This window comes from Pelobates fuscus, chromosome 2 (genome assembly GCF_036172605.1).
Source record: "Pelobates fuscus isolate aPelFus1 chromosome 2, aPelFus1.pri, whole genome shotgun sequence".
Classification (NCBI taxonomy): domain Eukaryota; kingdom Metazoa; phylum Chordata; class Amphibia; order Anura; family Pelobatidae; genus Pelobates; species Pelobates fuscus.
In genome coordinates, this window is record NC_086318.1 from 305,594,148 (window position 1) to 305,617,231 (window position 23,084).

The 23,084-nt window shown below is 46.0% G+C and overlaps 1 protein-coding gene across 1 annotated transcript in view; it reads right to left on the minus strand.

Moving 5' to 3' along the window:
* Positions 1-23,084, minus strand: part of LOC134586309 (G-protein coupled receptor family C group 6 member A-like) — a 109,944-nt gene that overhangs the window by 14,132 nt on the left and 72,728 nt on the right. The window contains exon 7 of the mRNA XM_063441789.1: positions 16,177-16,307. Coding sequence (XP_063297859.1) covers positions 16,177-16,307 — 131 coding nt within the window. The remainder of the gene's footprint in view (positions 1-16,176; positions 16,308-23,084) is intronic.

Sequence of the window (23,084 nt, forward strand, 5' to 3'; positions counted from 1 at the left end):
AAAAAAAAAAATTTTTTTTTTTTTTTTTTTTTTAATTTGCAGCGGGGGCGGAGCTTACCGTGCGGCGGGGGCGGAGCTAAAAGCGCCGGAAAACTGATGCAGGGGAAGCAGGAAGGAGTTCCTGCTTCCCCACCAAACAGTCACCAGGAGCTGCACTGCCTCCACAATGAACACCTGTGTGTGTGTGTGTATGACTGTCTGCCTCTGTGTGTCTGTGTATGACTGTCTGCCTGTGTGTGTCTGTGTGTGTGTGTATGACTGTCTGCCTCTGTGTGTCTGTGTATGACTGTCTGCCTGTGTGTGTCTGTGTGTATGACTGTCTGCCTCTGTGTGTGTATTACTGTCTGTGTGTGTGTGTGTATGACTGTCTGCCTCTGTGTGTGTATTACTGTCTGTGTGTGTGTGTATGACTGTCTGCCTCTGTGTGTCTGTGTGTATGACTGTCTGCCTGCATAGGCGTGCGCACGGGGTGTGCCGGGTGTGCCTGGGCACACCCTAATCCCCGCAGCACGCCTATGTATTGAGACCGTGAGGGGAGATCTCAGGATCTCCGCTGTCGGCTCATGCAGAGCCGGCGCTATCCGAGCGCCGGCTCTGCTCTCAGCCTCCCTCCCCACCGACCCACAGGCAGGGAGGGAGGCAGGAGAGGACCGGCGGAGGTCTTGCCAGCAGCTCCGCCGGGTTCCTCTCGCGAGATTTGAGCATTGCCGCAGCAACGCTCAAATCTCGCGATAGTGAACTCTAGCCCCGCAGGGTAGAGTTCACTCTCCACTGGACCACCAGGGATGGCGGTAGCATGGTCCCCCCTCCCTACATAAGGTAACAAGGGAGGGGGGATATTAACTAAACGGCACCTCACCTCACCTCCACTGGACCACCAGGGAAGGCAGCAGGAAGAAGAATCCCCCCTCCCTACATAAGGTAAGAAGGGAGGGGGGATATTGAGTCATGTACCCCCACCTCCACCCCCCACAAACACCCACACACATACAGCACACACACACACACACACAGCACCTACACACATACAGCACCCTCACACAGCACACACACACATACAGCACCTTCACACATACAGCACCCTCACACAGCACCCTCACACAGCACACACACATACAGCACCTTCACACATACAGCACCTTCACACATACAGCACCTTCACACATACAGCACCTTCACACATACAGCACACACATACAGCACCCACACACACAGCACCTACACACATACAGCACCCACACACACAGCACCTATACACATACAGCACCCACACACATACAGCACCCACACACATACAGCACCCTCACACAGCGCAAACACACACATACAGCACCCACACACACAGCACCTACACACATACAGCACCCTCACACAGCGCACACACACATACAGCACCTACACACATGCACACACACATACAGCACCCCCACAGCACACACACAGCACCCACACCCACATACAGCACCCACACACATACAGCACACACACACAGCGCCCTTACACACACACACACACACACACACACACACACACAGCAGTGTGTGTGTGTGTGTGTGTAAATAAATACATATATATATATATATATATATATATATACACACATACATATACACCCTAATGCAATAGGCTGCGCACGCCTATGTCTGCCTGTGTGTTTCTGTGTGTAGGACTGTCTGCGTGTGTGTGTGTGTATGACTGTCTGCCTCTGTGTGTATGACTGTGTGTGTGCCTGTGTGTATTACTGTCTGCCTCTGTGTGTGTCTGTGTGTATTACTGTCTGTATGACTGACTGCCTCTGTGTGTGTCTGTGTGTATTACTGTCTGTGTCTGTGTGTATGACTGACTGTCTGCCTTTGTGTGTCTGTGTGTGTGTGTGTATGACTGTCTGCCTGTGTGTGTGTATGGCCGTCTGACTCTGTGTGTGTGTGTGTGTGTGTGTGTGTGTGTCACATACAACCAATACACGTATATCACACACTGTTAATACACCCATTACAAATATCACACATAGCATACATATCACACACAGTCATCACACCTACTATCACATACACAGACAACACAAACATTACAGCATACATGGATGAGGGGGGGAGGGGGGGCGCTGTGAAGATTTTTCGCACAGGGCGTCTAAATGCCTAAGGCCGGCCCTGCATGGGGGGTATCCCTATACCCGGGAGATGTTGCTGAATACATATTGGGGTGTTGTTTGGCAGTGACAAATAACAGAATCTGTTAATTCATGCCTAAAGTACAATGTGTGTGAAAAAAACATAAAAAAATGTACTAACTCAATGTTTGACAAAGCCTGGTGGTAGAATTAGTGAATGGAAAGTGTTAAAATACCACCATGTGAAATACCCTTGGATGTCTACTTTTCAAAAATATATGGTTTGATGGGGGTAAAATACATTGGCTGGCTTCAAAAACGTCCCAAATAGGACATGCATGCAGGTTGACTACATGTCAAAATTCCAAGTTGGGAAACTGATATGCGCACCTGCAAAATGTGGCCTTTTAGCCCCCAAACAACCCAACACACCTATACATGGGGGGTATCCCTGTACTCAGGAGATGTTGCTGAACACATATCGGGGTGTTGTTTGGCAATGACACATAACAGGATCTGTTAATTCATGCCTAAAGTACAATGTGTGTGAAAAAAACAGAAAAAAAATTACTTACTCAATATTTGACAAAGCCTGGTGGTAGAATTAGTGCATGGAAAGTGTAAAAATACCACCATGTGAAATACCCTAGGGTGTCTACTTTTCAAAAATATATGGTTTGATGGGAGTAAATTACATTGGCCAGCTTCAAAAACGTCCCAAATAGGACATGCATGCAGGTTGATTACATGTCAAAATTCCAAGCTGGGAAACTGATATGCACACCTGCAAAATGTGGCCTTTAAGCCCCCAAACAACCCAACACACCTAAACATGGGGTGTCCCTGTACTCGGGAGATGTTGCTGAACACATATTGGGGTGTTGTTTTGTAGTGACACCTAACAGAATCTGTGAATTTATACCTGAATTGCAATGTATGTGAAAAAAAATAAAAATAAATAAACTACCTATGGAAAGTTTGGCAAAGGTTTGTGGTAAAATGGCTGCATAGAAAGTATCAAAATATTTTTAGATGAATACCCCGGGTTATCTAGTTTAAGAAAAATATATACATGTGAGGTGAATTTTGGAGATTTATGACATAACAGTGTTACAATGTCACTATTGATACATTTGAAAAATTTACATTTTGAAACCGCAATTTCCTACTTGTACTTATGGCCATATAACTTGCAAATAAAAGCAAAAAACACATAAACATTGCGTTTTTTTAAACTCAGGACAACATTTTGAATCTATTTAGCAGTTTGTTTCATTCAATTTTGTAGATCAGTAAAAGATTTTTTAAGTAAAAGTCAAAAAAAATTTTTGTTTTAAAATTTTTAACCATATTTTTTATTATTTTTTAATTAAATTATATGACATGATAAAAATAATAGTATGTAAAGAAAGACCTTATTTTCCTGAAAAAAATAATATATAATTTGTATCGGAACAGTAAATGAGAGAGCGGAAAATTACAGCTATACACAAACACCACACAAGTGTTAAAATAGCTCTGGTCCTTAACGTACAAACATCGCAAAAACAGTCCGGTCCTGAAGGGGTTAAATAAATTATGGATGTGTCATACAGTATTTGTTATATGTTATAATAAATGCTGTGGCCTGTTTCATCCATACTACGTTGTCTGTCATTATTTTAGAAGGGGGATGAATTGGGTTGGTTTATGTATTATGCTGCATCGCGATTCCCCACTACGTACATACATGAGTATCCTAAATGTGATTGCCTCTAAACAAACAAATGGTGCAAGTACAGGTGTGTATACTAAACCTACGGATGCAAATACCTATTGAATGCACACAGTTTCCATCCTTCTATTCAATTCCCTAGAGTTAATTTCTACATGTACACCGTATTGTTAGCAAGGACTTGCACAATGCTTATCCTCTATGTCTGAAAGATTTTTTAGGAGAAGGGCTATAGTCAAGATGTTCTCAATAAAGCCAGACAAAGGGCCAATTCTCTTAATGGGACTACCTCTTACAACCTCCACCCAGTCTAATCACATCCAATTTGTATGCACCTATTGCCCATTGACAGCTAAGAAACAAAACGTAATTCATTTTAATTGGTATATTCTACAGCGTGAGAGGCAATTTGGACATGGTAGTATGAGCCAGAGGTGTAACTAGAAACCACAGGGCTTAAATTGCCCCCCCCCCCCCGTTTACTTCTCTCCCCCCTCCCCCAGCCCTTCAATTTGTCATACATGGACACACATGTAGATACACAAACACTGAATGACAAACATTCAGATACGCACAATGACACTCATACAGATACAAACAGTGACACACATACAGATACATTGGTAGACACACACATACACACAGACACACACGACACATACATATAAACACACACATACATACAGACACATATAGAGACATACATACAAAGACACATACATACAGACACACATGCACACACACATACAGAGACACATATACACACACACACATACATACAGAAACACACACATGCTAAATGTTTTAGTCACCCTCCTAATTCCTACCTTTTACATGCAGAAGAGTGACTTTCCTTGAGGTTCAGCTGATGGGAGTCAGAGTTCCCACTCTGACATCCTCCTCTCTTTCCTCCTCCCACGCGGCTCGGTGGTTTCTAGGTGGAGTAACTGGGGCAGTCACTTCCTCCCATGTTGACCTCATTACAGGGGTCCTGGTCACGCCGCTAAAGCACCGCAGCAATGACCGGGTCCCCTAGAAGTTCATTGACAACGGGTGGCCCCAACAGCATGGGCCACCCGATGGGCCCCTGAACGTGCAGGCTTGGCAGCTATACCATGCGGACCAGGGCTGGATTACATGGCCGTCGGGCACCAGGGTCACAGGAGTCTGTAGGGCGGACAGGCCCCCTGGAGTGACGGGCCCGGTCGCAGCTGCAACCCCTTCGACTGCAGTAGTTCTGCCACCGGTACGAGCTGAAACCCACATACAAAAGAAGCAGTTGTTTCTCTCTAAACCAATGCATGGTACATACCCATGCTTGAACTGCAATTTCTCTAGAAGGATCATCAGAGGGGTTGTATACTCACCCTAGAACTGATGAACAGATCAAACTTAGGGACATCTCTTGAAATGCCCTTGTGGTTTGGGCTAGGTAGGAAAAACCAAACACCGTATATCTAAACATAAAACATCTATATATAACAGCATCTCAGATCTATTAGTCATAAGGCATTTCAGGAAGATGCGCAAAATGTGTCTCAACTACAATTTCAAGTCTTGGACAGGTTGCGAACTCCAAACGGGGAAGAAGGGGAAAATACAGAGAAAATCTTATTACAAAGGGAAGTTAAGTGAATATGGATACTATGGATACTGGATACAGTTTTACCTCATGGTCTGAATGAGAAGCTTGAGTGACATCAGTTCCTGTAATGTACATTCAGTACAGCTTCTAGTGTCCATTACAAGGTGAGTCATGGAACCCATTTTTCCATATCTGTATGTGTTCCTAAACCAGTTTCTTAATATAATCTCCCTGGTGTAATCTCTGTTTTTCTTTATTTGAGCACTACATGATTGCTTACATTTGTGCATTATCTTTGTATTTGTTAAAAGGCCATCAGGCCTGAATTTGTGGGAAGAGTTATGGCCCCTACTTAAACTCCCAGCCAATACTCACCTCTGCCGTTCAAGCTGATTGACTCACCTTAGCAACTAGCACTTCTGGTCCGAGTTTACACCCAAAAAGTTTCAGACGCCAGCAGGAGTCCTGTCGCCAGCAGTATCCTCTGCCTCCGACCCCCTGTCCTGCCACCCGGCTTCTCCCTAGTCACGGTACCCGGCTTCCGGCACGTCTACATAAGTATAATGTGGGAAATAGCGTTCGGCTATTTCCCACGTTCGGGCCTAAAAACGTGGGGGTAGACTCCCTTTACTAATACTTTACCTATTCGTGCATACTTACCCGTTCCTTATGCAGCAGGTAACTGTTCTGGCTTTAACATAGTTCTCCTGTAATATACGATACGTTTATTATTTTCCATTAAAAGCATGCCTATAGTGTAAGCACGCACACCTCTCACGTCTGTTTCCCTAATTCAACAACCACGGTTCATTTAAGTCACGCACATTACTGTCCAAAGGCATGACTGGTCACTCACTTTATCTCTCAGCATTTTTTCCTTGTTACGGTACTTAGCTCTATGTCATGATTTTAGGCTCTTCTGCATTTTATCAAGTAGACTTCAGGAAGTATCAACTTGGTTTCCTGTCATACAGTATCAGGTATAGTGGTTTTTACTTGTTACATTTATCTTGCCCCCTGAGGCCTCATTCAGCCTCCAAGGGACACCCCCCTCCCCCATGCGGGTTTCTATAAACTTCTGCACAGACCAACGGTCAAGTCCATCACTACGGACTCACCCATAACCCCCCTTCCCCACCAATTCTATTCTGCATCGACATATAACAACTGTGCATCACTTGTCTTGTTGTTTCAATACTGCAGACTCTCCAAGTTATTACGCTTTCAACCACCAACTGTCAACCTAGTATCCTGTCTGTCAGCACCAGGTATTATTAATCTTACTCACTACGTTTACGATTCTCCTCAAGGCCTCACTCAGCCTTCCTTCATTACATTCCCAAATAATGGTAATCAGGGCTTGTCTCTATGTGTGGACCAATGTGCAGGTCCCTAATCTTACACGGGTTCTCACGTTACAGTAACTTTGTACACACCTTTCCATACGTTTGCCCATCTTTATGTACATCATGCATACCAGCGGCATGCTCAGGGCCCACTAGCATCTATCTTATCCCTAGGATACCTTGGCCGGACCAGTATATTCTTCCAGGGCAATTGGCATCAATGAACTATTGTATCACGCAATAAGCTGAAAGAGAAATACGCAAGGTTAGTATCTACATGTGTTCGGTCACCTCATTAGGAGACAAGCCCCAACAGGTTTAGTGAACTGGCATACAGGGATAGGTGCAGGCGTTAGCAACCCAAAGTAAGTTCACCAGTCCCCCGAGGCCTACTCCCCATCTCACCATGGAGGTTCCGCCCCATGGCCAAAATCATAGTTAGCCGCCTCGTTCACCCTCCTTTAGGGCTACAGCTAGGGCTTCCCAGGTCACGGCCACACGTATTTGAATCTTTTATTGTCATCGAGAGGCCAACATCCTGCCACCACATTTCATGGCCACAATTCCCCTGGGTCCAAATAATAGGTAGAGTCTCTCACCGCCACTTGGCATTAGCAGGGCCTCACCTGGCTATAGTTAAGTTCTTCGCCTTGGCACTAGGCAGCAAGATAGTTCTGTGAAGGTCTCGTTCTTCCTTCCCACCCCCCTACCAAATTAATTAATTATTCCTTTTTCAGAATGTCACAAGAATCCATTCCCATCGATTACCTACCATTGGATGAAATTCACACTGTGACGAAGTGCCATTCGCCACTTGTGCCTGGAGGGGACTACTGGCTAGCCTCCTGCCATGTGACTATGGCCCCTGTGCTGATAGCAGTATTTTCTCCTGCAGAAAGGTTTATTTGTGTATTTCTGCTGGGGCGTTCGGGACTTTCAGTATGTGAGTAGTGCTACCCCAGATAGCTATGCCATGGAACCTATTTGTGTAACAAAAGACTATGGAAAAGACTTTGGCTCCATGGCGATTGAACTGTATGTAGGTGATCTGAGCACCATTTGGTTTTAAAAACTAGAGACCCATGTGTTAACAAGAAGCTATCTATCCCGCAATTCGTTATCGCTTTCGGGATATATAGAGACGTCATTTGTTCTGTGTATCCGCATAGAAGGGAGGAGCTTGTTCTTTACATGCATAAAGTGGTTGACCTAGGAATTAAGTATGGGGGGTCCTCTTTCTACAACTATCAGAAGTCCATATCAACCAAGGCAGCAACTCGTCTGGCCCAATTTAATATCCGAATCGACTGGTGCTAGATGGACACGGAGTTGTTCTGCCAAACTTTGCCGGATTGAGGCCCCTGTCCTGTGCCGCATGTAGCTCTATGTCCCACTCCACAAATTTGTGCCCTTGCGAGGCCAACCTTTCCTTTTCTCACCACTCCTTCACCCCACACACTAGGCAAGAAGGCAGGCAGAGGGACAAGCTGGGCAGACCTATTGCATTTCAAAGCAAGGCGCAGGTGTGCAATAATTTTGACGCTGGGTCATGGAGCTTCAGCGCATGCAGGTTGTTGCACGTCTGCTCCATTTGCTTCAGAGCGCATACCAAGACCATGTGCCCAGCCAGACTTTCCCCTAGAAAATGACTGACCGAGGTCAACATAGATGTTGTGGCCTATGACCTATGTTCCCACACAACGAGGCATTTAGTGGAATTTTTGGTCAAGGGATTTTCACAGGGTTTTCACACGGGCCTCATTGCCATTCCCACAGGCACTCTCGAATGCTCAAACCTGCTGTCAGCATCTAATGATCCTCTCACGGTGGACCACCTCCTGTCCACAGAAACTAAGGCAGGTTTAATAATTGGCCCATTCACAGTATCCCCTTTTTCATCCTGGCATACCAACCCTATCAGGGTGGCTGTGCACAAATACTCTAATAAAAAAAGATTGATTATTGACCTCTCAGCACCTCATTCTTCGCACACCCCTCGCATTAACTCTCTCATACCCGCTGAGGAGTTTTCATTACATTATGCAAAAATCGACAACGCTATGCAAGCCATCATCACAGCAGGCAGCAAGGCATGGCTAAGCAAAACTGACATTTCCAATGCCTTCAACCTCTTACCCATTCACCCCTCACTATGGCACTTACACGGTGTTAAATGGCAGGACAGGTATTGTTTTTTTCCCCGGCTCACCTTTGGTTGTAGGAGCAGCCCTAAGCTGTTTGACATATTCGCAGAAACGCTCTGCTGGCTGCTCCTAAACATAGTTAGGTGACCGTCCGTTATTCACTATTTGGACCATTTTTTTGTTGGTAGAACCAGACTCCCATGCACCTAGTACAGGGTTTACATTTACAGCACCACAGCCTTCTTCACTACAATAGGGGATCCCCTGTCACCAAGCAAAACACTCGTGCCCTCCACAAAGCATCGTTTTGGACACAGAGTAATTTCAAGTCAGCCTACCACCAGAGAAATTAGGGACGAAATCAGTCTGTTCCTGCGGAGTGATACGTGCACCAGAAAGGGACTCCAGTCATTATTGGGGTCCCTTAACTTTGCAATGCGGATCATTCCACAGGGCAGATCATTAGTCTCCAGGCTAGGCTGCAACCCAGCTTCCTTCTCCTTCCGTACAGGAGCAGCAGCATTAGCATCTAGCGCAAACTCGTTAAAGGCCATTAGGCCTGAATTTGTGGGAGGAGATATGGCCCCTACTTAAACTCCCAGACCCTACTCACCTCTGCCGTTCAAGCTGATTGACCGCACCCACCTACAACAATCTAAACATTACATTTCACCTTTGTGGGCCCTCTTTTATTACAGGCCTACTACTGCATCTTCTTACACATTCCATAACCTATTAAATTCCGAGCACAAATGTATATTTATATATATATATATATATATATATATATATATCATATACTTAATGTTCACTTAGTCACTTAGTGTCACTTAGTGCCTAGTTTTGTGGGAGTTCCTATTTGTAACATGCTCATCCTCACCTTGCAACATTAAATAAAATTGCCTTGCCAACAAGTGCCGTAGTGCCGTTCAGCGGCCATGGGTCAATATGTGATGGACGCCGGCTGTTGTGGATCTACACCAATTTGTAAGCCCACGTCCACCCACGGTATGGACAATGTTGACATGTGTGTGAAGTCACGTAAAGAACGCACAGGCATGTTCTGGGGTCAAAGGTCGGTTACGGCCAATCGGATCCACAAGAAGGGTATTTAAGCTTACCTACTCCTTCTACTCATTGCCCTGTCGTGGTTTCCCCTAGTGGTTGTCCGAGAGCGTGTTCCTGAGCATTTATTTCTGGTATTTGACTTTGGCTTTGTTTGACTTCCCAGTATTCTGGCATCCCTGACTTTTGGCTTTCCCTCATCGTTTTGTCTCTTTTCTGTATCCCCGATCTCGGCAAGTATTCTGACTATTCTAGTCTGGCCATTCTAATGCCCGGTAAGATGTTACCTTTTAGTCCTAGGTGTGATACCAGGGGCGGACTGACCACTCGGGCAGATCGGTCATGGACCGAGGGCCCGAGGCAGTCAGGGGCCCGGCTGCCTTAACAGTCATACTCTCTCTGGCTGGGGAGTTCAGAGATCTCCCCAGCCAGAGAGGCACAATTAACATGATATGTGTTCCCCCTCACCTACTGAGACCTGGCAGCAATCCTGCTCTTGCCAGGTCTCCTCCATCCTCTCTGCGCGGAGCTCCGTGAGGGGAGGAGGCGGAGCCCAGGAGAGGGGAAGTGACATCACTTCCTGCCTCCTCCTCTCCTCTCCTCCTGCAGAATATACTGAGTGAGCAGCCTGTCAGAGTCAGCAGGTATGTAAATCAACCATCTCCACCTCAGCACCCATCTCCTTCAGCCCCATGCCCCCTCCACCCACCTCAGCACCCACTTCATCTCCCATGCCCCCTCCACCCACCTCAGCAGCCACTTCATCTTTCATGCCCCCTCCACCCACCTCAGCACCCACTTCATCTCCCATGCCCCCTCCAGCCACCTCAGTACCCACCTCATCTCCCATGCCCCCTCCACCTCAGCCCCATGCCCCCTCCACCCACCTCAGAACCCACTTCATCTCCCATGCCCCCTCCACCTCAGCCCCATGCCCCCTCCACCCACCTCAGTACCCACCTCATCTCCCATGCCCCCTCCACCTCAGCCCCATGCCCCCTCCACCCACCTCAGCACCCACTTCATCTCCCATGCCCCCTCCACCTCAGCCCCATGCCCCCTCCACCCACCTCAGAACCCACTTCATCTCCAATGCCCCCTCCATCTCAGCCCCATGCCCCCTCCACCCACCTCAGCACCCACTTCATCTCCCATGCCACCTCAGCCCCATACCCCCTCCACCAACCTCAGCACCCACTTCATCTCCCATGCCCCCTCCACCTCAGCCCCATGCCCCCTCCACCCACCTGAGCACCCACTTCATCTCCCATGCCCCCTCCACCCACCTCAGCACCCACTTCATCTTCCATGCCCCCTCCACCCACCTCAGCACCCACTTCATCTTCCATGCCCCCTCCACCCACCTCAGCACCCACTTCATATCTCATGCCACTCCACCTCAGCCCCATGCCCCCTCCACCCACCTTAGCACCCACTTCATCTCCCATGCCCCCTCCACCCACCTCAGCATCCACTTCATCTCCCATGCCCCCTCCACCCACCTCAGCACCCACTTTATCTCCCATGCCCCCTCCACCTCAGCCCCCATTCCCCCTCCACCCACCTCAGTACCCACCTCATCTTCCATGCCGCCTCCACCTCAGCACCCATCTCCCCCTTAACTCACATCAGTGCCCACTTCATCTCCCATGCCCCCCTCCACCCACCTCAGCACCCACTTCATCTCCCATGCCCCCTCCACCTCAGCACCCACTTCATCTCCCATGCCCCTCTCCAACTCAGCACCCACCTCCTTTAGCCCCATGCCTCCCTCCACCCACTTCAGCACCCATCTCCTGCTTCACTCACCTCATCTCATCTCCCATGCCCCCCATCTACCCCAGCACCCACTTCATCTCCAATGCCACCCTCCACCTCAGCACCCACCTCAGCCCCATGTCCCGCTCCACCTCAGCACCCATCTCCCTTAGGTCCCACCTGGGCCCCATGCCCACCTCAGCACCCATCTCCCCCATCACCCACCTCAGCCCTAATGCCCCGTTTACCCATCTCAACACCTATCCATCCCTACACCCATCACAGCCCTCACTGCACCCACTACAGCCCCTATACCTTCCTGCACCCATTATACCACCTATCACTCTTCCATTCTCTACAGGCACTATCTCCCCATGCACCTACTACGGTCCCTATGCCCCATTGCACCTACTAGAGCCCATATCCCCACACGCACACACTGCAGCTACTATCCACACACACAGCCTTAAAGGGACACTCCAGGCACCCAGACCACTTCTGCCCATTGGAGTGGTCTGGTTGCCAACTCCCACTACCCTTAACCCTGCAAGTGTAATTATTGCAGTTTTCATAATCTGCAATATTTACCTTGAAGGGTTAAGTCCTCAGCCACTAGAGGACACTTCCGTGTTCATAGAACACGAAAAGTGTGCTATAACATAGCTGGACGTCCTCACGCTATGTGAGGACCTCCAGCGTTGCTGAAATCCCCATTTGAAAGCATTCAATGCTTTCCTATGGGGAGGTCTAATGTGCGTGCGCGGCATGCGCATTAGGTCTCCCCGGCCGCGTGGGCAGATCCTGACCAGGAGCCGAGGGACATCGACGCTGGATACAGGTAAGTCACTGAAGGGGTTTTAACCCCTTCAGCAACATGGGATGGAGGGTGGGAGGGAGAGGGGACCTGCAGTGCCAGGAAATCGGTTTGCTTTCTTGGCACTGGAGAGTCCCTTTAATATCTATTATCCATACAAACACACATTACAGCCCTAGTAAACCCCAGACGCCTACTACAGCCCCTACCACACACACTGCAACACAACCAGCTGTCTCAACTCACATACTGCACTGCAAACAGTCTCACTTAAATCACCAGAAGCCTCACTGTATGCACACAATCCCACAAGCAGCATCCCCACACATGGAAAACAACATGCAGCCTCCCTACACAAAGCCTCCCTACAGTTATCACAAGCAGCATTCCTACTATTGCAATACTGCATACAGCCTCCTTACACACTCACACACACACACCATAATTACAACCATCTATATAGCACAAGCATATTCTGCAGTGCAGTACAATAGGTAAAAGGCAAAAAAATGTACACAACACACTGAACCCCACAAGTCGCCTACAAACGTTTGCAGGCTACTTGTATGGACTTGTATGACTGAAAACAAATGTGGGGGATGCTGCTTGTGATGTCACCAGCAAACACAGGGGAAAAAAACTTTGCACCAGAAGGGGGTCCTTGGTCTCCTATTGCCCGAGGGCCCTGTGAGTTGTCAGTCCGCCCCTGTGTGATACAATTCTACGTGCTGGATCAACTTGTAATCCTGACACTATTATCACCAGGATCCATCTGGTGCATAACCAGCTGCGTACCTAGAGCTTTTGGCACCCAGGGTGGATCTTGTGCTTGCCACCCCCACATCCCCTAACGACCCCCCCCCCATCCCCCAAAAGAAAAAAAAAACACCACTAAATTTTTTTAAATGTTTTCTTTTTTTTTTATGTATTGAACATATTTGGAAACTTTGCAAAACCACTGTCAGCCCCCTTCTTAAACTTTTCAAAACCGCTGTCAGCTCCCTTCTTAAACTTTGCAAAACCGCTGTCAGCCCCCTTGTCTTGCCCCGCCCCCTCCTACAAAACCCATGTCCCACCCATTCTACAAATCCTGTACTGCCCCCGTGTCTACAAAACCCCTGCAACCCCCTTCCACAAATCCCCTGCTCAGCCCCTCTTATGAAGACTCCTGTCCCAATAAAAAAAACCTGCCCCCTTCTACAAAATCCCTGCAGCCACACACACACACACACACACACACATTTACAGGCAGACAGTTACAGGCATACAGTCACACACAGTTACAGGCAGACAGTCACACGCACACAGTCACATGCAGACAGTCACACCTACAGTCACAGACAGTCATGCACACAGTCACAGGCAGAGAAGTCACATATACGTTTACACACACACAGTTAAAGGAAGCAGCAGACAGTCACATGCCCAGTGTCACAGACAGATAGTCACACACACGATTACAGGCAACATCAAACAGTAACAGGCAGACAGTCACACACACAGTTATAGGCAGACAGTTACACACACAGTCAGTTACAGGTAGTCACACACAGTCATAGCCAGACAGTAATGATGTCCCGAACAGTTCGCTGGGAACCGTTTGCTGGCGAACATAGCGTGTTCGCGGTCGCGGACACGCGCGATGTTCGGTCCGCCCCCTATTTGTCATCATTGAGTAAACTTTGACCCTGTACCTCACAGTCAGCAGACACATTCCAGCCAATCAGCAGCAGACCCTCCCTCCCAGACCCTCCCACCTTCATGATGAATAGGGGGCGGACCGAACATCGCGCGTGTTCGCGACCGCGAACATGCTATGTTCGCCGGCGAACAGTTCCCGGCGAACTGTTCTGGACATCACTACCAGACAGTCATGCACACAGTTACAGGCAGACAGTCACATATACAATCACTCACAAAACACAAACACACACACACAGTCACAGACAGTCACAGGCAGACAGTCACACACACACACAGTTACAGGCATGCAGTCACACACACACAGATACACAGTTACAGGCAGATAGTTACACACACACAGTTACAGGCATGCAGACACACACACAGTTACAGTCATGCAGTTAACACACAAATACACACAGTTACAGGCAGACAGTTACACACAGTTACAGGCAGACAGTTTTACACACACAGTCACACACACACTCTTACTTACAGTGTGGCCTGGAGGAGTGGATTCACTGAAGTCCTTCCCTGGAGCCTGTTAGTTGGAGAAGGAGGGATTCCTTCTTGCTGCACCTCCATGTGCAGCAGTAACAGCAGCGGGTAAGCCAGTTTGGCTCCGCCCCCGATTTTGCTTAGCTCCGAACCCACTTTCCCAGTTCAGCTGGTCTTTGCATGTGTGAGCTGTTCTTGCTGCCCAGCACCCTAACTCCCATCAGACACTGTACGGCCGTACAGCTCACACAGCCCCCTCCAGCCCCCAGACCAGGGTCATGGCACCCCCTACCTGGTGGCACCCGGGGTGGACCGCCCGCTCCGCCCCCACCCTTAGTATGCCACTGTGCATAACCACACAGTTTTGCATAATTATAGTGTCACCAGGCTGCATTTACTATTTACACCTTTGTTGCCTAGCAGCGCCAAGATTCATTTTGTTGATTCTACAAGTTTCACAGTTTTACGCCGTTTAAGTTTGCATGGCTAGTGTGTTCCAGCTCTTTACCCCATTATTAGTTTTACTTTTACTGTGAATTTACATCTCCTACCTAGAAACCGATGAGGCGCACCTCATGTAGGACGTCACATGCCATTGCAATACTTCCCAGAATCAAGTGACAAGATGGCACCGGAGACGCCAATTTACTCATGTCAAACTTCTTCACTGTGGATGAGGCATTTGTTTGGGTGGGAGGTGGTTCCTATTTTCATAGTGAATGTACATAACTTTCTGAAGGGCATTTGCATTGATGAAGCATTGCAACTAATTTGTTTTCTATTCGGTATTTAGTATTCCCCTACTGCATGAGGAGGTTGGGGTGACAGCAACACAGAAGTGCTTACACAGGATACTTTTTAGGCTCTTTTTAGGATCCTAACCTCCAATAATGTGCTGATCTATTCATTATTGTCTGGGTTGTAGCCAATCAAAATGTGCATCACAAATTTAAGGCAAAAATAGCTGATCTAGAAAAATCTATAACAACTATAGTCACAGCTTATCTATTTTACCTGAATTTTGCAGTTCGATTGTCAGTTCATGTCTCTGTTTAGTAAATGCACACATAGATGTCAACTTATATTTTGACTTATTTCTGTTTTGTTAGCACTTTAAATTTACTTTAGTTATGTTAGTATAATAGTATATTTTTCAATAGTCATTTTTTTCTTGTTATTTTAGCATTATAGTATCATTTACTATAGTCAATGTTTAATTGTATCCATTAGTACTTACCATTTGAATAGACAAACACCACATAGATCAAATCTGTAAATTTACACTAACACTTAATTGGCATCTATTTACCTAGAACGCCCACCTTTTAAATGATCATTAAAACTGTTTTCTGTTTTTTTGTTTTTTTATTTGTTTTTTTTATATTTTTACTGGCATCACTTAATGAAAAAATGACATCACATGGAAAATCTAGATATGAAAAAATGTAAAAGTACTCACCCAGTACAAATATAGTCATCAGAATTAGTGCGGTTTAGTAAATTCGAAACCTCATTGTGAATTGGAAAGATGCCTCCTATCATGATATCCCCATCCATATAAGCTGAAGCATCTTCTTTAATGCCATAGGACTGGACAAATAAAATATGCACAAAAAGACTAAAAAAGACACTGTGAAGCATGTCTGTTTTAGATATGTAGAGCAAAGCCTTCAGTATGCATTACTATGAACAAAACCCTCTCAGATACAGTGGAGTGACCTAATTATTGTAAGAACAAATTGTATTCTAGAGTATTGCGTATATTTATAATTATACATATTTCCTGTATAACAAGATCTAGGTTTTAATTCACATAATCCTATGAGTGTCAAGTTCAAACATGAAACGATTTTGTGATCAGTATCTCTAAAATATAAAAATGTGCACTTAATACTTTTTTTGTATAGACTATCACAGCAATATCGATTTATTTAAAACAAATTGTACTAGGAAGAATATTTTTATATTTATTTTTTTTATTACTTTTTTATATCAAATTTCAACAGTAAATGAATAAATGATTTATAAATACATTTTTACATTACTGAATTTCTGTAAGACGTTGCATATCTTGGCAACCTGTGAATGATATGTATTTTGAAAAATATTGCTTGAAACCAAATGCATGATTGAAAAAAAAGTATTATGACTATCTTTCCTTACCCTCCAACTGGAAAGTGGCATCAATTACTTTTTTTCCCACTTTTTTTCTCTTTTGTTATGATTACACATGTTACCTTACACAGTTTGCATAGTGAGCACCACTTTATTTTATCTATAAAAATCCTTGTGTTAATAAAATATTACAACAAAAAAAAAGAAATCGGTCAAGCACATTTTGTTTTGTGCCATCATTATCCCATATAAGTAAAAGAGTGCGGCTAATGCATGATCAATAAAACCACTCACCGCTACCCATACCCTGAAACAGGGTGTGACAAACGCTACTTTCCATGAACGTTTGCCACAAACTCCTGGAGGAGTGTGGAAACTGGCCTCCTGCCCACTGACTTTGATCTGGGACTGGAGACCCAGTTCGGGAATTAACCTGCCCGGCCTCCCCCAGGGGATTTTCCCTGGTTCGTCACTTTCGCTCTCCCAAACTAAAATGAACGCTCGCTCCCAGGCGTTTTGCACAAACAAACCCATGAAAGGTCTGCAGCGGTACTTAGCAGCAACCGCTATGGAATTATTTTTGGCATGAGGACTTTGTGGTTCCCGGTCATCTTGTTTGCGTATTTTGACCCACTTGCTGACCCGCCAGGAGAGTGCTTTTTGGAGGGAAGGTGCCCCAGGCTATGAGGAACAAATGCTTCCTGAAAGCCAGTAGGAGCACCTCGTATTTCGTCTGCAGGAGCCGCCGAAAGTTGACCAGTCAAAGCACTAATCGCTCTGGAACTATTTTGGGCATAGGACCACGTGTCCTGGTAGTGATTCCCATACACTGCATGGGTCTAAGCGCTATATGGACAGCTTGGGTGCTCAAATCAGGGTTGTTTGGGGATAAAGCATATATGTGGGGTTCCTGTATGTTTTGACTCTGTTTTGGGGTACTTTTATGTTTTATGTTTGGCTTTCTGTATCTGCAAGATAATTAACTTACCGGTACTTAACTCAATTATCTCCCAGGAACATAGGCGCCTGGGAGGGGCTTGTTTTGTGTTGTATGGAGACACCCTGCTGGGGTATGTGCTTAAATGGCCGAGTTTGAAGTCAGTCAGTTGAACTCTCAGAACTTAGTATTGTTCAGTTACTGGGATGCTAAAAGGCTATTCACTATTCATGGAGGATCCAGCCGGGAACGTCCTTGTAAGGACTATAGCTCCCAGGACTGTGTGTCATCCAGTTCCTGGGGGAGGGGGATGGAGATAGTTCCCTGCCCTGTTCCAGGAAGGAGAGGTTCCAGGAGGACTCAAGTCAAGTCACGGGGACTGGGGCAGAAGTGCTGAGCTTTCCCCGGTTCCAGCAAGGAAGTGATGCTTGATGGAGGTACCCAGCTGGTGTACAGAGTGCTTGCTACACAGGGAAACACAAATATGTGATAGATTTAGCAAAATGGAATTAAATTATATTCTGAATATACTGTTTGATGTCTCCATGGGGAGAGGGTGTATTTTAAAGAATGTAGTCAATTATTTCATAAATAAAAGATCTTTCTATTTTCTTAATCAAACCATGGCAGAACTGAATTTGTGTAAAACCCAGCAACATGTCAGGAAGTTAACCTAGTATAGGACCGATTTCTGCATGATGAAAAATCATAAGGTAGGAAAAATAAATCCAGGTGTATTATTATTGGTCCTCATAGTCCTTATGGTAGATTGAAACACAGATCTTCAGTAGAGAAATGCAGAGAGAGAAATGAGAAAAGTCAGTAAACTAGCCAAGGTCTAAGGTACTAGCATATCACAATAAAATCATTACCGAAGGTCAAGGATATCAGAAAATCACAAAACATGTAGAGTATCTGAAGGGTACCAGAGTCCATGATAGGGTGACCAAACTGGGAGATGAAAGATTAAATAGAGAAATAATGATAAAATCAGAAAGTGTGCATGCACTTACAGTGAGTTGTTCTGGTAAGTGCAGAATATGCTGCTTGAGGAGTGCATTAAATTAGAGATAAATTATACTGTAGTGCAGAGTTAAAGTGTCCTGTATTATTTGGGATTACTGAACTATTGACAAACGAATGGCCAAAATCAGATGAAAATGAAAAAATTCCTACTGCATTGGCAATTCACAGATTCACTAAAGCCAAATGCAGTCAGGAATTCAGTCAGTCCAACCTATTCTGTACCATTTGGTCAGGAGCAATCAGGAAATCATAAATGTCTGCATCTGAACCAATTTACAGCACAGGTATCAGAGATTTATCAATGACCCTATGGTTGACCAAAGAGACACCGGCAAGATGCACATTGATAAATTGTCATTCACTTGCAGAAAAATTGTGATAGGATGACGCAAGTCAAGTTGCTGCAGCAACTAAAGAAAATTAATATAAACAAAACTCCAGAACATGAAGGTATTCACCCACAAATACTTATTGATTATTCACCCATGAGTACTTAAGGAACTAAGTGTGGAAATAAGTGAACCTCTGTTTTTAATCTTTCAAGATTCTTTTCTTTCAAGAAATGTACCGGAGGACTAAAGGAAGGCAGATTTGGCTTCTATATTCAAACATGTGTCAAAATCCTTGCCTAGAAATTAAAGACCTGTGAGCTCAACTTCTGTGGCTGGGAAAGTATTTGAAAGGTTATTAAAGGATATTATTCTGGAATTCATTGAGAAGAACATTGTTATCAGCAAAAATCAGCATGGTTTTATGAAAAGAGGTCATGTAAAACTAACTTAATTGCATTCTCTGAAAAAGTAAGTAGGAGTATAGATCAGGGTGTTGCAGTGGATCTGATCTACTTTTGCCAAGATGTTTGATGCAGTTCCACACAACAAGTTAGTGTTCAAAAGAAATTAGTCAAGATGAAAATTCTTGTTCTTGGGTAGAACATTGGATTCAAATTAGAGGACAGAGAAAATTCCTCACGTGGATCAGAGCCCTCTATAGCAACCCCCGAGCAGCAGTTAGAGTCAACAAGGCACTCACAGCCGACTTTCCGATATCTAATGGCACGCGACAAGGGTGTCCCCTATCCCCATTGATTTTCGCCATGACTCTAGAACCCCTGCTACAAACGATCCGCCAAAATCAGGATGTGCAGGGATTCCCCTGGCAGGGAGTGACGCATAAGGTGGCCGCATATGCGGATGACGTTCTCTTCTTCGTCAGCAGCCCAAGAACCACGCTACCATGCCTATTGGCAGAATTCAAAACATTCGGCCTAATCTCGGGATTCAAACGTAACCTATCCAAGTGCGAGGTGTTGAACTCAACGATCCCAGAGGAGGAATATAGCGCACTGGAGACGATGTTCCCTTTTAAATGGTGCAGTAATAAAATGAAATACCTTGGAATAGGGATAACTCCAGACCCGAGAGACTTATACCACCACAACTACACTCCCTTATTAAAGACGTTAATCATGGACCTAGCAAATTGGTCATACCCGCACATCTCCTGGCATGGACGCAAAGCGGTCCTGAAAATGAACGTCCTACCACGTCTCCTCTACCCCTTCCAGACAATTCCGATCGCTATACCAACCTCATTCTTTGCCGAACTGAAGTCAGCAGTTCTACGATATGTATGGAGAGGCGAGCGCTCACGACTTAAACACGAAACGCTTTGCCTACCCAGACACTACGGGGGACTAGCCTTACCCGATTTTAAAAAATACTACCAAGCCACAGTCCTATAGCGTATACTAAACTGGCACTCGAACACCGAGCAGAAACGATGGGTAACTCTGAATACCGAAGGGAACAGCGCAGCTCTACACCCCACACCATATGGGACACGTTGAGGCACAACGCAGCGATGCAAGGGGAAGACACTGGACTGGTGGCCCAGACATTACACAGCTGGAGACCAATTAGAGAGCAAAAACACATATCACCAACACCAAGTCCTTTACTACCAATCACCTAAAACCACAAAATAGGAGGAGGAATCCCCAAAAGAACATGGCCATTCTCGGAAGAACAGGGACATTTCCCTATACACACAGTTCTTCAGAATGGGAGGATATGTCCCCTAAACTCGCTACTAAACGGCAAACCTTGCACCGTACAGCGATATCTCCGATATCTCCAATTGAAACACTTCCACGACACGCTCCGCAATAGAGAACGTTTAAACCGTGAGCTCAAGTGGTTCGAGGAATGCTGCGCAAAGGCCATCGAACTCGACAAAACGATCTCCACATTATACCAACACCTCCTAACTGGACATCTCACTGAACACGACATGTTCCGCAGAAAATGGGAGACACTCCTTGTAGGACCACTCACACAACAACAGTGGGACAAAGCGTTACTCTGGCACCATAAAAGCACTATTAGCTCACAATTTCAGGAAACGAACTACAAGCTGTTGGCAACCTGGTATAGAACTCCTTCACTCCTCCATAGGATATACCCAGCGACATCGCCAATGTGCTGGAGATGCCTGACTGAACAGGACACCACGATCCACATCTGGTCGGAATGTGGGATGATCGCTCCTTATTGGGAGATGATCAAACTCGACATACGAGAGATCCTGGGTGAGGTGACTGAATGGACACCCGAACTAGCCCTACTCCACATATCGCTGATGCCAATCTCCTGATATAAAAGATCGATCCTATGACACCTATAAAGCGCTCATACCAGTATACTAGAAAAAAACGGAAATACCACGGAGGGAAGAATGGATGCGCAAAGTGGAGGACATTCAAGGAGCAGAGGCGATGCACGCATCTCTCCTGGCCAGAGCCACCAAACACGCAGAGACTTGGTTGCCATGGTTCATGTTCACTTCTAGGGGCCTCTAGGAGGATAATGACAGAGCTACCTGGCGGGTGGGCCGGCACACGGGACCGGGCTACGGCCACTCGACGTCGCGGAAGCACAAGGCAAAACAGCCCTGCTCACCCTCCCCCCCACCTGTTACCCTCGTTCCCTCCCCACCCCCCTTTTTGGACAGACGTATACCCTAACCCTCATGCACCTCACAAAGAAACAAATGACACCTCCATATGGCACACTTATTATCGGACATACTAACACTAAACAAACATAGGAAGAAACTTCAATTACAGAACACACACACAGATCTCGCCCAATAAAATCAGCAAACCAAAAAATAGCAAACACACAAACAAAAATACCCCAAATATGGCAAACCATGCAACATGGGGCGACAGATGACTTACAAAGGGAAACACGCCCGGGTGGCTACCGGCAGAAAAACGCATGCTAGTAGCCACACGGAAAAATGAGAACCGACAATAAAAAATGAACAGAAGGGAACCTGTTCCCCTAGAGGGGCTGTACCTAACCTCAAAAACGGACATCGATATGCCCACAAAGAAAAACAGCACCATAAAGCCTTCACCAAAAGCCCGACACCCGCAATAATGAATATTGAGACGGTAAAAACATCTCAATCATACTAACATGCAAAATGGTACGTCTCACGATGTCTGTAAATAGGCAAGAGTACAGGGAGTCGAAAGAGCGCCACTTTAAAAATCGGGAAAACACACCACAGGCAGAACCAAAAACAGACATGGGCCTCCACACTCTAATCGCCAACGTGACCATCACATCCTTAGTCACATTTGGAACCCTGGACAACTTGAACAGAAACTAAGCCTTGATAGTTTAGCCGAAACTGAAGACAGCGAGCGTCCCAAAGCATCCCGAAGCCTGTTCGAAAGCAAACCATCCCCCCCAAGCCTCCAAAAGTAACCTCTGAAACCGATGCCTGAATCCAAGCTGCTACTTGCCCAAGGGACCACAGTTCCGCTGGGCAGGGGAACCTGTCTGCATCTGTGTCAAGACACTCCTTAGTTAATATACCCTCGTGCAGTACTCACACTCACCACTGTTTCTCATTTCTTTTTGTTAAGCACTACACCTGGCCCTTGTTTAGCACCTATATATTCTGGTTTCTCTCCTCACTCCCTGTCAGATTATTATCCTTTATCCTGTACCTGCTGTTTCCTGGTTCCTGTGATTCTGACTCCTTGCTCCTTGCTCCTGTGTCTTGTATCCTGTGTATCCTGATCCTGTGTTCCTGTCCCGATGTCCTTATGGTCCTGCGTTCTTGTCTCTGTCTGGTCCTGTGTCCTGGGCCTCCTGTTCCAGTGTCCGCTTGCAGTGTTCCTGCCTATACTTCATTTCCAGTGATTCTGACCATGCTGCCTTATTTACGTGTGACCTGCTTTGGGCTTTGCTCCTTGGTGTTTTTTATTTAGT